The sequence below is a fragment of the Electrona antarctica genome, assembly GCF_951216825.1.
Source record: "Electrona antarctica genome assembly, chromosome: 12".
In the NCBI taxonomy this organism is placed as follows: domain Eukaryota; kingdom Metazoa; phylum Chordata; class Actinopteri; order Myctophiformes; family Myctophidae; genus Electrona; species Electrona antarctica.
In genome coordinates, this window is record NC_136793.1 from 48,427,966 (window position 1) to 48,444,734 (window position 16,769).

At 44.6% G+C, this 16,769-nt stretch overlaps 1 protein-coding gene across 2 annotated transcripts in view; it reads left to right on the top strand.

Annotated features, from left to right (window-relative positions):
• LOC306934243 (phosphatidylinositol transfer protein beta isoform) overlaps positions 1-14,910 on the top strand; it is a 33,263-nt gene extending 18,353 nt beyond the window's left edge. The window contains exons 7-11 of one of the 2 annotated variants that reach the window (XM_079516809.1): positions 1,409-1,486; positions 5,220-5,330; positions 5,947-6,069; positions 8,865-8,943; positions 11,436-14,910. In XM_079516809.1, coding sequence (XP_079372935.1) covers positions 1,409-1,486; positions 5,220-5,330; positions 5,947-6,069; positions 8,865-8,912 — 360 coding nt within the window. In that variant the 3' untranslated portion in view covers positions 8,913-8,943; positions 11,436-14,910. The remainder of the gene's footprint in view (positions 1-1,408; positions 1,487-5,219; positions 5,331-5,946; positions 6,070-8,864; positions 8,944-11,435) is intronic. The other variant, XM_079516810.1, reaches the window with a different exon arrangement.
• Positions 14,911-16,769: the final 1,859 nt, after the last annotated feature.

Below are 16,769 nucleotides of genomic sequence, written 5' to 3' on the forward strand. Positions count from 1 at the left end.
CCTTGATGGGGTCGTAATGGCAGATTTTACACTTGGTTGCATGATGAAATTAGCTGATCTAGGAGCTTGTAGATCTGCTATTTTCAGCATGCAACCAAGCATAAAATGACTTGTCTACTGGATCTCTTCTCCACTATAGTCCCTCCGGTAACATTTTAGCAAGACACTGAACCCCTAATTGCTCCCGATGTGCGGCTTGGTGCCTTGCATGGTTTTCTCTGCCATCGGTGTATGAGTGAATGTAATGCTCAATCTATGTAAATCGCTTTGGATAAAAGCGCTATAGAAATGCACCATATTTCTTTTAGTCATAGTTTTCGTCATCATGGCTTAGTTTTCATTTAGTTTTTGCCAGTGAAAAAAGGTAGTCGACGAGCTTTTTTCGTCATGGCTTTAGTCGACGAAATTAACACAACCTTCCAGGCTTCCAACTCCCAGCTGACAGAGCCCACGTCCAAAGAAATGGAACAGTGTGTCTCTCAACATGCACACTGATCCACCTGCTTACTGAGAATAATGAGGTTAGGGTAATCATTTCAGCTAGCATTTACAATTACAGCAACCCAGAGTCGAACGGCTACATATTCTGATCAGACCAGAAATACATCTGATGATCATTTACATAACCAAATAAATCAAAAGATTGTGCAAAAGAACGACAATCGTAATCGGCTTTGCTCATACATGAGGCCTTACTTGGAAATCACATAATGGCGTTTAATTGCCATTTCGGGCACACACCAGTAACTGAGATGCTGCTAACCAACAGCGGTGAAGTCATTACATGAGAAGGCAAAGCGGGCGGCACAGTTTGCCAAAGCGTTGATAAATAAATGGCATCTGAGACCATTTTATGGATGTGCATTAATGGTATATTGTAGGCATTGTATGAGTGTGTTCTCTTCAGCTCTGTGTGCAAATGGATAAATACATTTCATTCCACTTTGTGTGAGACCCTTTCCAACCCCTAGTCGCATGCGCGCACACACACACACACACACACACACACACACACACACACACACCCCTCTCACAAGGTTTGCACTTTATATTTTTGTGTATATTAATTATTCATATTTAATTAATTTATTAATAATATTATGTACAGATTATTAGTCTTTTGAACACTTTTTTGTTAACATTTTGTGTTATGAGTAATTTAAAATTCCACACCCTTGTATTTAGTCCATATCAATTTGATATATAGTCTAGGATTATATGGAGATTAAGGTTGTGTGGGTAGTAGTGCCAATGCTCTTAAGTCTAAAGACACCTCATGTAACCTCACACTTGCTCTAAAGTCCCTCGCCAAAATCCTGACTCCAGCAGAAAGAGAGTCTTTAATGCCAGTTATGCCACTTAACCAGTCGTGGGTGTTATTTAACAGTGTAAACTGTTCTGTCTGTAGGACTACAAGCCGGATGAGGACCCCGCCATTTTCAAGTCAGTCAAGACTGGCAGAGGACCCCTTGGCCCCAACTGGAAGGTAAGAGGCAGATGATGATGGATGAAAAAGTTAGATTTCATTAGTTTAGATTAGATTTTGATGAGTTTATAAAAATGCAAAATTCCCATCAAAATGCCCATTTACGACCTCACAACGCTGTTAGGTTGTTATAGGTCTGCTATTTGTTGTAGTTTCTGAAAACCCATTTCTAGCCTATTCAGTATTTAAGTCCGACGTCATTTTGTAGTGCTACGTTACGTCCGGGTCCAAGTGGCACCAGCTCCCGTCCGCATCTCATTGTAAATGGAATATCTAAACGTGTGAATCTTTTTACAATGACGTTATTTTTCAGAAAGGAAGCCATTGAGGGTTAAAATGGGTCTTAATGCTTCCAACTCGAGTGTCAATAAAATGATGTGGAGACAATAAAGACTATTATTATCATTATTATTGAAGGTGGTAACAGTCCATTTGCTCAGTAAAATATTTCGGGGGCATATTTAGAATGTTTGCAGGCTTGAGTATGTTGAATCTAGTTTGCATTAATTAGGATTAAGTTGACACAATGAAATAAAATGGCGATAGTATTCCATGTGGGGCAGACGGCCTGTCACAGCCAGATTTGGGAGAGCAGCTTTGTTGTTGCGAGGAAAGCGGTAAAATTAGACTTTCGTGGTTGTTTTCGTCTCAGATTTAGTCTGACGGAGCGTCACAGTATAACTCTATGGGGACACAAAAGCGACACAAAAGTAGGACCCGGAAGTATCTCAGGAGGGGGGCGCTCACGTCACAGCTAAAATACTGAATAATGCAATGCCTAAAATGGGGAGAAAAGGTTGAAAGCGGTTAAAGATCGGGACACATTGGTTGCATATTTTGCCAGTAACGTAAGAAGTTTCATAAATAAATATCTGGCTCTACTCTTCTAAAGCATGACAAGACGAGGGTGGCAAGAGGGCATAAGGGCAAGACATTAGGTTTGATCCTCATGTGTGGCTGAGAAAGCGGGGAGGTTATTGTTTTGGTAAAGTAATCCACATTATCGGCCATCATGAAGTTAAACATAATCTAATTCCTGGTCATTGTTACCAGTAACATGAAAGATAACGGCATGGCCTCCGTGTCCAAACTTCAGCTATCCACATAAAGTTATTATGTGTGCAGTATGCGAATGAAGACGCACACATCACAATGTGATGTTCATCGGTGAAGCTGCACATCGTGTCCCAAGTGTGGTGACTGTCCATGTACAGTAAGCTGTACAAGTGTATCTTGTGCAAGAATGTTTGGTACAATTCCATCCAGCCTACTTCCAACTCGGTCTAGACTAGAGACCATGTATGTACAGAATGTAAGGTATTATTATACACACAGAAAGGCATTAATTACACGGATATAACTAGAACTTCTCCTGAATATGTGTAACTAGTGGGTACAGATGTTCATAATTTAAACTGGAGTACATAAGTTCAATGATGGGTGCAGTGTTTCTAGGCCAGACATCGTAGGACAGCAAAATAAATGTTTGCATAACAGCAGGCATTGTGTGTGTGTGTGCGTGTGTGTGTGTGTGTGTGTGTGTGCGCACTGTGCTTGAATGGAGGGTAAGTTGGGGAAAGAGCAGGCCTGGATGAGGCTCAGTGGCGAAGCTACAGGCTGCGGTTTGATGAAGACAAATCACCTCCTTCCCAGCTCTAATTGGCCGTAATAGAAATGGCGAGTCATCAGGTCAGATTAGAGCTCTTTCTTTCAGTCTGAGCTCGGCCCACCACCTTCTCCTCAGACACGGCCCCGCTTTTTCTGCACGTGACGGGAGTGAAAAATGAGAGGATGTAGGAGCGGAGGATAAGAGAGGATAGGGGCTGTCACGGTGTTACGGATTTAAGTTGACGATTAATTGTCTCACAAATTATTGCGATTAGCGATTTAATTGTGTTTTTGGCATTGAACATTGGAACATATGAATAAAGAACACATTTCTGTTTGCCTGGAAATCAAAAAAATGCACAGGGCAGATGTGACAAATAAATTAAATGTAAGAATAAGTTACTGATAGGAGAGGACAATAGCGTCTTGCGGGCACAGATTCTGAATTTTAACATTGTGAGACTCTGAGTGATGTAGCTATGATTAAAACTTTTGTTATTGAAGCCACCCCCCACCCCTCCGCTCCTTGCAGCTTCATAAGTGGGTCTCAGTTGATGTCAGAGCACAGAGTACTTCCACCCTGCAGCAGAGCCCTCCTATAGTTCACCATGACAAAGTTTCCTTTACTTCCAAGCTCTCTATTCTCGGAACAAAGGCAGCCCCCCCCCGCCCCCCCTGCCCAAAAAAACCCAGCTTTTAAAAAGTAGGAATAAAGCAGTGCAACTTTTTGTTTTTTTGTGTGTTTTTTAATTAGATCACCATCCCGTCTGCTGTGGACACAGAAAAAGACATGTTTTTGAAAAGGTGGAGAGAAAAAAGTGGTTAAGTGACAACCAGAGTCACAATTTGTGCCAGCTTCTCAGAACAGCAGTACAGCTCTTGTCTATCTCTGCATGCACACATGCTTGCATATCGGCACCCTTTGTGTTTCTGAAAACTCCTGCTCCTTTGAGCGGGGCGCACAGAGAGAGAGGGGAGAAGAAATGTCACCGCAAGTGTTTTGATGTGGAATCCGTTTTATGTGAAGTTCCCCTTTTAGCGATGACAACTTTTCTAAACCCACCGCAAATTTTAGAAATATTTCACATTCCCCTCCTCCCTCTCTCTCTGTCTCTCTCTCTCTCTCTCTCTCTCTCTCTCTCTCTCTCTCTCTCCACTCCTCCTTCCTCCCAAGATCACAGCATCAAACAGCAGTGGGATGCATATATAGGGGCCGATTGGGACGGGGGTCTGTGGCATTTTCTCCAGGAATGCTGAGCCAAAAATGAAGTGATTAATTAAACCGAGTTTTCTCTCCGAGGGAGTGTGTGTGTGTGTGTGCTGCGGGAGGGCAAGCAGGTCCCGGGTGTTAATAATGTAGCCAGCTTTGCAGCAGCACGACGCCCCCCTTATCGCTGTGCGAGCCGCGTTTTATCTGGCTCAACGGAGGCCACAAAGGCAGGCTGTCTGGGACGGTGTCGCTGACTGTCAGGGCGGAGGCAGAGAAATGGTCCCCCTTCATCTGGAGTTGAGCCACTTTGCTCGGCTCTCCACACCCACCCACCCACCTACCTCTCCTCTCCTCCTCCCTCTCTTCTTCTTCTTCTTCACAGGGAAGCAAGAGTGCAGATGGATGTAGAAAGTTTGTTGTTAGATTAGTCACTTTGATCTGCATATCCTGAAAATCCTCCATGCTGATCATTATTTCAGCAAGCTCCTCCACACCCATAAAGCATTACGCATTCATGCCGTTTTGGATTTGGATACAGCTGAGATTAGTCCACATTAATTTCCTCTGAGCACGCAGCTCGTCACGGGAGCGTTTCTTTTTTTTTACGCTACAAAGTTGTGCTTCAACACTTCGTTATATCTGTGACATTAACCAATTAAGCCCTATTGTATACTTTCGTTAGACGGAAATAGCCGATCTACAAGCTCACAACATATCGCACCATGACATTTTGTGTTGAGTGTGTAGATCTGCTATTTTCGTATATTATAAATGTATATAGAATTATAAAGACATGGAATTATAATGACATGCCCAAAATATGAACACCAAGGTGAAAGTGGTTCATTTATATTGCTTTTTTTTTTTAAGTATCGTGGGTGATTGACCGGGTGGTCGTTCCTTTTCCCCCAACAGAAGGAGCTGGTCAGTAAGACTGAATGTCCAAGGATGTGTGCCTACAAACTAGTCACGGTCAAGTTCAAGTGGTGGGGCCTGCAGACCAAGGTGGAGAACTTCATACAAAAGGTCAGCACACACACACACACACACACAGAAACATATTCAGTGTCGTGAATGCGTTGGAGCAAAAGGTTACAATTTGGGAGTTTAGGAGGGTTACGTAGATTTCTCTGCTGTAAGCCAGCTATGTCCAAAAATATCAACTTTTCAGGAAATTCAAACATGTTTTAGAACACAATACTGCCTCATCAGTTGGTATGGTGACTTCATACATTGTCAGATACTTGACTGTGTCCTCATATTATCATCGCTTTACCCAAATTCAGCTCAAATAGGGTTATGATGTTTTTGACCAAACCCGTGGAATTCATCATTCTAATCAATGATGGAAACGAACGAGTTTGAGGATCCAATGGAGTTGGAAGGTTCCGTCAGAAGCGCTTTTTAAAAAAAATACTTTTTATTGGTTCAATATTTACACACAGACGTAAAGGGTGTTCAAATAGCACTAATTTATTAAACAATAAATTAAAAGGTTGAAAAATGGCGATGACTGGTTTCGTTAGAACCTTTGTGTTCAAGCTTGACGTCTGCATCGAATTGCAGTACGTTTTGTTTTACTCCCGTCATAGTTCAGCTTGGTCTTGTTCTCGTTCGTGGTGTCTGTCTGTCTGTCCTTCAGCAAGAGAAGAGGATCTTCACCAACTTCCACCGCCAGCTCTTCTGTTGGATCGACAGCTGGGTGGAGCTGACCATGGAGGACATCAGGCGGATGGAGGCAGAGACGCAACGAGAACTAGAGGAGGTCAGTACTGTATGTCCGCTGTTGACCAAACAGCCACAACAACAACAACGCAACACATACTGTATGAACCTCCATTCTGTTCTTCCTGTACCAATAAAAAGAGACTTATTGAACAACTGTCAGCATTTCTAGTTGGCCATAATGTCCAGGAGTTATTATTGTTAAATCTGTACTTTGATAAATTGGCGTATGTGCTTCTCTCCCCCTGAACCTTTACATTGTTGGCTAACTACAACATAACATGCTAGCTACAAGATAATATTATTAACCCTTTCAGCGCTATCATTTATTGAAAAATTAGGATCTAATTCACGCCAGCATTTTTTTAATTTGAGCTCTTATTTTGAAAAGCCGCCATTTCCGCTCCACTAGTAGTAGTCCTAAGTTAGGAATTTACACAGAGCTGGGCCAGCCTTGTTTACATTGTGAATCCAGACCGGAGCTCTGCAGAGCTCCAGATCGTCAGCTCTGTGCCGTCAAAGAAACGTTGTTTTGACCAAAAATGCCATCTGGGACAAGTAATAGGAGATACAGGCGATTGAAAGAAACTGATAGAATGGATTATTATGGCGATGACGATCTAAGATGGGCGATCCAGTGCTGTGCTAACAACACAGCTAGCTAACCGGCTAACGTAAGTAGCATTTTGGCTCGAGCAATCGAACGCACTATAAAAGCGCAATTGCCGAAGGGCTTCGGCAATGGCGTTAAGTGTTAGTATCAAAATTAGGCTTCAATTGACAAAGGTCTTCGTCAATGGCGCTGAAAGTATTAACCAACCGAAAGCTGTCTCCTAGCAACAGATGAAACCGATTGAATTTACCAGCAGAATGATTTTATATGTCTGTAGAAGATGCTGAGGGGCTTAACTATTCAGTCAATGGTTAAAAGTTCTTAACCATCCTTTATATGTTCGCTCTCTCCGCTATCTCTCCCTTCTTCAATGTATTTATTTTATTTGGGGTTGTTTTACGATCTAATTAAAATCATGGGGTTTTATTTTGATGTACAAATTAAATCACAGTTTCTCATTTGCTGATCTTGGGCAGCTAATCACATTGATCTCTATTACCCAAATTATATGACTTCTTTTGTCCTCTGTGGCGTCCTGAATGGAAACGTTGTGGGATATCAGAGAGAGGACGAGTACACTACAGGATATTACATTTTGAGAGCTCTGACATTTTGGCTAGTATCCTTTTTTCCAGTTACATTCTTATTCAGGAATAAGCTGTTAAAGTTGACATGGCCAAAGCATTTCCGGGGGTCCCCAGCCAAAAATGTTGAGAACCCCTGCCTTATTGGATCAAATTGGTATAGGATTGCCGTCAGAATCTAGAGCTTTAACTTAAAAAATAAAATAAAAATCATCTTCATGATTTCATTGATTGAATTGACTAAAATAAAATGAATAATATTTTATTGACGGTTACAAAAGTACAGCAGTACATACAAATATGCCAAATGGGTAATCCCATAAGAAGCCATTGTGGTCCATGCATATTCAACAACTAGACAAGCAACTGTACAACAAACAACCATGCAAAAAATACATATCAAAATATGCAATATACGATGACCACTGTTGGCCAACTGACCAATTTTTTTTTATCTCTCCAGTGTTCACAATTGCAACAAAGACATAAAATAAAAAGGACAGTGCATGTATATGCATTTTATAATTACAAGTTTGAAACTACATCCATCTCTCTAATCTCTCTCATTGTGTACTAACATTGCTGACCCTGAGGGAGCTATTGTATGGCAGTGGAATAGTTCAATCCTATCATTTGCTGCCTGCCCCCCTCCAGCCAGTCTTACCATTAACGACACTAACCCTAGCATTCATATTCTGGGTCAAACAAAATGACAGAAAATAACAGATCTGGGGGTGAGCGGTTAAGGCACGCACCACATAGGCCTTTATACCGTGACAGCGTGTCCCGGGTTCCATTCGCGACTCTCTCCCCCCGTTTCCTGTCTCCCTTCACTGTACTATCGTAATAAAGGCCAAAAAGACCCTAAATCAATCTTGAAAACAGGGCTATTTTTGGGGCGAAGAGATTTGGTGTAGACCTTAGAGGGTATAGTATGGATCCCTGGGAGACTCCTCAACGAAGTACTGTATGGAAGTGGTTAAGACTCCCTACCTTAGAGTATATATTAATAGAGACGGCACCCGGAGGAAACCCTGTGGCGACATAGTGGACATAGTGGACAAATTAGGTATTGCAGCGCGAGCCAGCGCTGGGCTCGTTGACTATCATTGCGCACGTTCATGTTATTGGGCCCATGACACATGAACGCTATGTTTCATACGTGAACGCGCGCAAATGGCGCAATGATAGTCAACGGCCAGCACGTTCATGTTATTGGGGCAATCCATCCCAGAATGCACTCTGCTCCTACCCGGAAGGAGGAGTGAAATCGTCTCATGCGCTTTTGAGCAACTTAATGCAAGTGGATGGGAGGAGAAATCCGGTGCCGTCTCTATTAATATATACTCTAAGCTCCCTACAGCAGGGGTCCTCAACGTTTTTCAAACCAAGGACCCCTTCCATCCCAGTGACTTGACATTTTGCAATACATTCCAGCCATTTTATTTCATCCTAAAATAAAAATAAAAAAACCTTTTGTAACACTACCTCAGCTGTATTATTACTTTGAGCTCACGCCTAATCACCATTCTACACATCCTGGACATTTTAAAATATTTCCAGGGGGAACCCTACCCTACGCAGGTGGGGGGAGACCTGTAACTTCACCCCTCCTCCCCTCTGTGATTTTGCATCTAGATGCGTAAGAAGGGCACTGTACGAGGCACGAAGGCTGCAGAAGAGTAGCTGAGCCAGGTGTAGGGCTCAGGGAGGCTGTGTAAGTCTGATGGCTGCTAGAGTCCGTCTCATGGAGTCTTCCTCGTCTCGCTCGGTCCTCTGTGTGTTCTGCATGGCTATGCTGCTTTCACACCATACTGTGGTGTTGAGGAAGGGGTTTGTGGTCACTGTTTGAGTTGTGTGTGTGTGTAGAATGTGTGTGTGTGTGTGTGTGTGTGTGCACATTTAACTCCATAGTTCAGTCTGAATTAGTTAATCAATAACACCAGATCTCAGAGAAATATGAAGCATTTGCCAGGTCGTTAAGTGTTTTTGCTGACCTAGAGAAATGCTCCCTGCCGTGGTGTGTGTGTGTGTGTGTGTGTGTGTGTGTGTGTGTGTGTGTGTGTGTGTGTGTGTGTGTGTGTGTGTGTGTGTGTGTGTGTGTGTGTGTGTGTGTGTGTGTGTGTGTGTGTGTGTGTGTGTGTGTGTGTGTGTGTGTGTGTGTGTGTGTGTGTGTGTGTGTGTGTGTGTGTGTGTGTGTGTGTGTGTGTGTGTGTGTGTGTGTGTGTGTGTGCACATTTAACTCCATAGTTCAGTCTGAATTAGTTAATCAATAACACCAGATCTCAGAGAAATATGAAGCATTTGCCAGGTCGTTAAGTGTTTTTGCTGACCTAGAGAAATGCTCCCTGCCGTGGTGTGTGTGTGTGTGTGTGTGTGTGTGTGTGTGTGTGTGTGTGTGTGTGTGTGTGTGTGTGTGTGTGTGTGTGTGTGTGTGTGTGTGTGTGTGTGTGTGTGTGTGTGTGTGTGTGTGTGTGTGTGTGTGTGTGTGTGTGTGTGTGTGTGTGTGTGTGTGTGTGTGTGTGTGTGTGTGTGTGTGTGTGTGTGTGTGTGTGTGAGAGCACGCGCGCACGCACACAAGCCTACTCACTCCATTTGTGTGTATCCAGACATCTGTGCAGACTGTTCTCAGAATCGGCTTTCGTTCCTTCTTTTAAGAGGACTACGAGGTGGCGGTCAGTCAAAAAACATCCAAAGAAAAGCCTACGCAGGCCCTGTACCTATACGGTCCAAAGAATCACCATAGAAAACCCATTAAAAACACTATGTGCTGGCAGCACAGGCTCTCATTTCTGTGTATCACATTCTCTGTAAGGCCACTGGTTCCCTTTTGGCCGTGCTCTAAATAACAGCCAGAGAGCTTTTGGCCGTACAAGGAGAAAAAGGGAGGAATCCGGGCTGGACTGGCCAAAGTGGGCCAGGATCAAACATTCCTGGCCCACTACCAACATGGAGCGTTTTGTGCTTCGCCTCCTATCCCCCCCCCCCCCACCCCCCCCCCCCCCCCCCCAAACATCTCGCCCCAAACCCGGCATGTGTTTCCCATTTTCCCCCTGGAGCGCGTAAACAGGCGGGCGCATCAAAGAGGGGCTGCGGTTGCGATGAGCGCTCGGCCTCTGAGCCTCTGCGCTGCATGGGGAGGTCAGCCGGGTCGCACTGGGCCTATATAAGACCGCATAGCGCTAAAGAATCCCGAGAAGGCCGGCCGCGACCGACCGCCACCACTCACCCCAAATCCACTGGGCTTTCTTTATTTAAAAATCACAAACCTCCCGAACGTCCGTCCCTCCACCTTTTAGAGCTGAACCGAGGAGGCAAGTTTTAGTTGAGCTTAGTCTCCAACTGAAACGTCGGGCCTCGGCTGACGTCTGTCTTCGTAGGATCCTCTTCGGGTTAATGTGTGGTGATATTGCACTGGGTGAGTAATGCCTGAGTTATATACTTGGTCGCGTGCGGGTGTCGCACGCTAAAATGGCACATCTACAAGGTCACAACGTGTCACAGAAAACACCCACGTGCAACCAAGTATGAAAAAGAAAATCAAGGCTTAGGAACACCACGTCTTGCAGAGACTACGCACTAACAGTTCTGTCTGCTTCTGTGCTAACATCGACTGGGTGGTGGTGAGGGATGGAGGGGAAAAGGGAGAGAGAGGGGGGGGTCTTCAAGATGGCTCCCTCTCCCTCATTAACATACAAATGGAATTCTGCAGTTGAAAAGGAGTCTGTGCTGTGATTGAGAGGGACGGAGGGAGGGAAGAATGGATGGAGAGGTGGTTGGATGAATCCTTGCACCATTTCATCAGATCTGTCTTATTCCTCTGTTTAGGGCCACCGTTTGCCTGAACTGTTCGATTAAGGTGCTTCGGCTATCAGATTCAGCCACTAATTGACTTTCCAAAGCCATCAGCCTCGGGGTGGTGGAATCTGAAAGTGATGCTTTTATCTACCCCAGGAAAACAAACAAGGAGCTCAATAAGTCTGATAATGAAAAAAATATATAGAGAGATTTTGGTCTTTTTCTATGTTGGTGGTGAATTAGATTTGAATGATGAGTATAAACCTCGGCTCCCATTCACAGTCACTAGCAACCATTTGTGCAGAATTCCACTTGTTGATGCATGCATCGCCACAAACCTGCCCTCACTTGTTTAGCAGTGGCACGGTGAGCGCTAATAGCTGTTTATTCGCCTCTGTTCCCCTTCCACAGCTTCGCCAACAGGGCCAAGTACGAGGAACCACCGCCGCCGATGAGTGACGAAAATGGACATGGATTTTAAATAAACGACAAAATACTACAACCGTGATGAAGACTGCGAAGAGGGATGCTCCCTAGGGTGCACTGCCTTCACCTTTAACCAGTTCAGGCCATGGAGGGGCGAGGGTTCTGTTACCGATGATCGATCAGTAGAATGGATCCCTGCCCTGCACCCAATCATAGACATTCTATCCACAGAGGAATTGATTTCTAGAACACGACCCGATCTTTAGCTGATAAAAGGCTCCAGTTAATTTTATCTCCTGGGCTGGGAGGAGTGGCCAGCTATCGGCTTATTGCCTCGTTTTTGGCAAACCTATAGCCCTCTGGATAGGTATGAAGAGGAGCTACCACTTCCAATAGAGATGAATATTTTATGAAGCAATCTAAATTGGCGCAATTTCCACAACGGCAGGTGTTGGACCAAGTACTTTGTGTCATTCTGAGAGGACACATCCTCCATAGTCTGTTGCCATATTTGATTTATTGTGTTTTATGTTTTTTTTCCTCCTTTTGTGTTAATGTCGTCTCTGAAACATTCCTCTCAAGACGGTGACCTCCCTGATCTCTCCCCTTGTCTTTTAGCTGTACATACTGTAGCTCAACGGTTTGCATTTCCTGGCACAGATCTCTGTGTTGCTCATATTCGTGTCCCTTCCTGCCGCAGCCTTCATTAAGAGATTACCTCCAACCCCCCCCCCCCCCAACCCAACGTGTCTTATTAACACTGACAATCTTGTCCGAACAGGTATTCACTCTCCCGCAAACTTCTAAATTGAACACACACACACACACACACACACACACACACACACACACACGACACAGTGCACACATAAGCGCAAACTAGTGAATTCATGCATACATGAATACACACGCACGCGCACACGCACTCACACAGGTGTGGATGCCTTTGCAGTGACTGATCTCTTGAAAGCTGGAGCTGGGCAGATCCATGCAGGCTCGGTTCAGCTGAAGGAAGTCACTTTGGAAGTGTTTACTGCTCTTGCCATTTCTTTCTCCCCCGTAACACTCCCTATTACACACACACACACACACACAGTTCTCGTCGCCCCTAACGGAAGTCCCCAGAGAAAAAACGCACTGAAAAATAGCCACAGATGGTGCTACGCCCCCTCCAGCCTCTTGTCATGAGCTGCATACACCCCCCCTTGTCTCCCATCCCACCCCCCCCAGAGGCATGCCTTACTTCACTGGTTCTCTGAGGTTCAGTGTTCATGTGTGTATTTTTCTGTCGCGTAGTCCTTCCTTAGCGGAGCTGACGGGTAGACGATGTATCCACGCGTGTGTTGCATGCTGGGGTCTGTTTACGGAGATGTAGCAGCCTTATACCCGCTTTGCACCCAGTCAACATCAGCACCAACATGCTGCTCCCACACGCCTTTCCTTTGACTGGGAACCCTTCTCTTCTGCTCTGCCACCTCTGCAGCCAGCCAGCCAGCCAGCCAGCCAGCCAGCCAGCCAGCCAGCCAACGCTCTAGTGACCTCCCTCGTTTCACATTGGGGCCAAGTAGTCCCTGCCTCTAAGGGTTGACACCGACGTTGCGTCGCCCACCTATATGTACAGTACATGTCAGACCTTAAGCACGAGGAGAAGTCTTGAGAAGTGTGTGGTGACTGCTTTTTTTTTTCTTATCTTTGCCCGCCCCACACGAACCCGAGCATCCGTCTTCAGGGCATGTCATAATAGGCAAACACTCAGTGAAAATAGCAGACCTATAAGGTTGTGGGGCTATTTTTAGGCTATTGACGTACAGTGAAGTATATAGGGTTTAAGTGGTTATGGGTGTAGGAGTACAGATATATATATTTTTTACCTTCCTATTGGCCTAAGCTTTCCCTGATATCTCTTATGTTGCATCACTTAAGCTGTCAGTGATTCTAATGAGAATAAACTGGTAGCTGGGAAAGTTAGTGGACTGTTTCTGCTACAGAGGAGTCTGTACTGTACTTGTTCCAGTTCAGCCTTAAACCAGGGATTTTTAAGTACACACACACACACACGCACGCACGCGCAGACGCACCCATAGACACAATGCCATATTACTAAAGCTCCGTCAACTTCCCAGTTTGAGAATGTTCATTTTCCTAGGCTCTGAATTGCTGTGGCGCACTGGAATAACTTGTTCCATACAAACATTGCCTTCATCCTGACACCTTAATGCTTCTGCCCTTTTTGTGTGCTCAAGTTTCTGTTTGTACGGGTGTGCATGTCTGTTGAATTGATTAGATTAGATAGATATACATTATTGATCTCCAAAGGGGAAATTCATAATGTCACCAGCGCGTCTTTCTCGAGACAAACGAGAAAACAAGTCAAACAAACAAACGGGGCGGAAGCCCACCATTGTGCTACTAGAATGGGGTCTTGTTTAAGATCATGATTCAACCTCAGTGTTTCTTTCTTTTTTTAATATACAACACTTACAGATGTAACAGGATATTTTTGAGGAGATTGGTAATATTTTTATATTTTCCGAACCTGATCGGGGGCTGTGTGTACGTGAGAACTTCCCCATAAAAGGCGTGATCATGACTTGCCAATTATTTCACGAGTGGATCTCAGATGTGGTTCGTTTACATGTATTCAGCACTTGTCTTACACCTGTGAATGATACTCTAAGGCAGGTTTTGGGGGCAAGGTTTATGGGTATAAGGTCTCCCATTGGTCTCTCTGGACAGTGTATTTGTGTGTCTGTGATGGGACAATGCTGAGGCAAGAATGCGGATACCGTTTCCCCATCTGCTGACCAACAAAGTGTTAAACCCGAGCTATACTTAGTTCGTAGCTTGTAGATCGTCGGTTGTCGGTGTGCTGCGGCCACGCTCGGCTAAGTGTAACTCGAGTTTAACCTCGTATCACTGCCTTTAACTGTAACATTCTTTCCATGGGCAAAATGGCAATAGTCTCATCACAAGGGGGTAATATGTTGTAATATGTGGTCTGTAAACTATATGAGGACAAATAAAGCCTTTTGAACTGTAACTGTATTGCGCTATGATGCATACCTCTCAAAGAGATAATTTTATGTGTGAGACAAGGCAACTGGTCTTTAGTGTCGTGATTTCGTGATTACCCCCGTTGTCTATTAAATATTAAAAAAAACTCGGTGGCAAAAACAACTCTGCATTAATCAATGGTTTACCATCTTTCAAGGCAATGTTGTGGTAGAGGGAATCTTCGCAGGAAATAAATGATCTAATTATGATTTATGAAATCGACAACTGCTTAATGTCTCAAAAGGTTTGCTTTTAAATGTTTCTGATCATCTTATGGAATTCAGGGGACATGGTAGTGAATGTATAATGTCGTGCCTTTTCTCTCTGTAGATTTTTCTTTTTTTTGTGCCATAAAGTCTACACAATGTATCTAAATATCAAATAAATTTCACCTCAAAACTGTTAATTGATTATTTCCTTCCCCCTATTATCTATTTACTATTTAGTTGTTATGCCAACTCCCAATTGACTATATTCACACAGTGGCCATTTCGCTCTCACAGTCATATTTGTGAGTTGGGGTGGCACCGTGTGAATACTGGTCAATACTGTAGTCCCTGTCACAGAGAACAGGCCATATGCACAGCATCCATTTGGAAATAACTTCCTACTTCCGGGCACCTTCCCTATGTTCTTCACAGGTGTTACCAATGATACTAATTAAGGCACTGTTCCATTTAGTGTGCAGTGGTTCTCAAACTTTACTTTCAAGGACTCCCATAACTCTTGAGATTACACTTGAGTTGGGTTCCACAGGGCCATGTGGAACCCACTCAAGGACACTTTGAGACCCACTGGTGTAGCAGAGTGTTTCCAGTTAGCCAACACGCACAATAGCAGCACCCTGACTGTTTGACCAGAATGGAACAGAGCATTGATTCGAATCATAATGTAACACGTGTCGTGGAAGTGAAGGAAGCATAGGGAAGGGGCCCTGAAGTAGGAAGCGACTGTGGCTCAAGAGGTAGAGCAGGTCGTCCAATGATCCATGGGTCGGCGGTTCGAATCCCGGCTCCTCCTGGCTACATGTCGAAGTGTCCTTGGGCAAGACACTGAACCCCAAATTGCTCCCGATGTGCTGGTTGGTACCTTGCATGGCTTCCGCCGCAATCGGTGTATGAATGTGTGTGAATGGGTGAATGTAATGCACAATCTATGTAAAGCGCCTTGGATAAAGGCACTATATAAATGCACCATTTACCATTTTATTCTGTGTGCACTGTGCAAGGCCTGTCCAAGCTCGATGCACCATGGAGGAATGAGCCCTGTGCCACCCGGGCGGCCTTCAAACTGTTAATTGATTATTAATTTGCTGTTGACTGCTTGCATTAAAAGTGTACGTCTGCTTGAGCAACTAGACGAGCCTAGCTGTCCTCAAACCAATGGACCCCTTGATCGGCTGGATGAAGAAGCGTGTCATCAAAGCCCCTTTTCTCCTTTCAAGACCTGGGTAAGACCTGCGCAAACGCCTACTGGTGGCTTCAGGAGGCCAGTGGGTGACAGTATTTCATTTAAAGATGGTGGTGGTGTTGGCTAATGTGTACCAAGAAAGTCTACAAATCAGTAAATTCTACACACAATGTGGGCATTGTAAAGGTGGCCTTATACTAGCCGATAATCGGGCATTTTTGACGCTCAGGGGGTGCCCGACCACTCAAAGCGCGATCGGGATCGGCCCGATCAACATCAAGAATGTTTGATATTTGCTCTGCCCCGCTCCGATTATCCTGTAGTGTGTGGTGCTATCAGATTTCAGATTGAAAAAAATCGGCTAGTGTAAGGCCACCTTTAGTTAACTTGTATCCATGAATTGTCTTGAACTATGATTGGTGTTTGTTGGCCAGGAGCTGAGGGCTGAGAAGGGGTTCGTGTAAAATGTGCATCAGATAAGAGAAACATTCCTTGCGAGAACCTGCGTACATGTGGCCCAAGTCTGTCCGTCCTCCGGGTCAGTAGTGTTGCAAAACAACAGCGGAATCAGTGTTAAAGAGCAGGAAGAACAGCCAGTCTGCCGGCTGAGATATCCGCTCTTTTATTGTTTGTGTAGACTGGTCACATGTGCCTGCTGTGAGGAAACAAGTCATATCTGCCCCAGAGCAGGCAAATAATGCAGTTTCTAAAAGGGGAGATGGGCAGAGTCGCCCACACACCTCCTGTTAGGAGACAGCTCACACTCTACGCACCAAGCATGCATGCATCCATCCATCCTCTGCAAAGAAGATGAAGCGACGTGTCACGAGTGAGCCCTTGTAGTTTAAATAAATG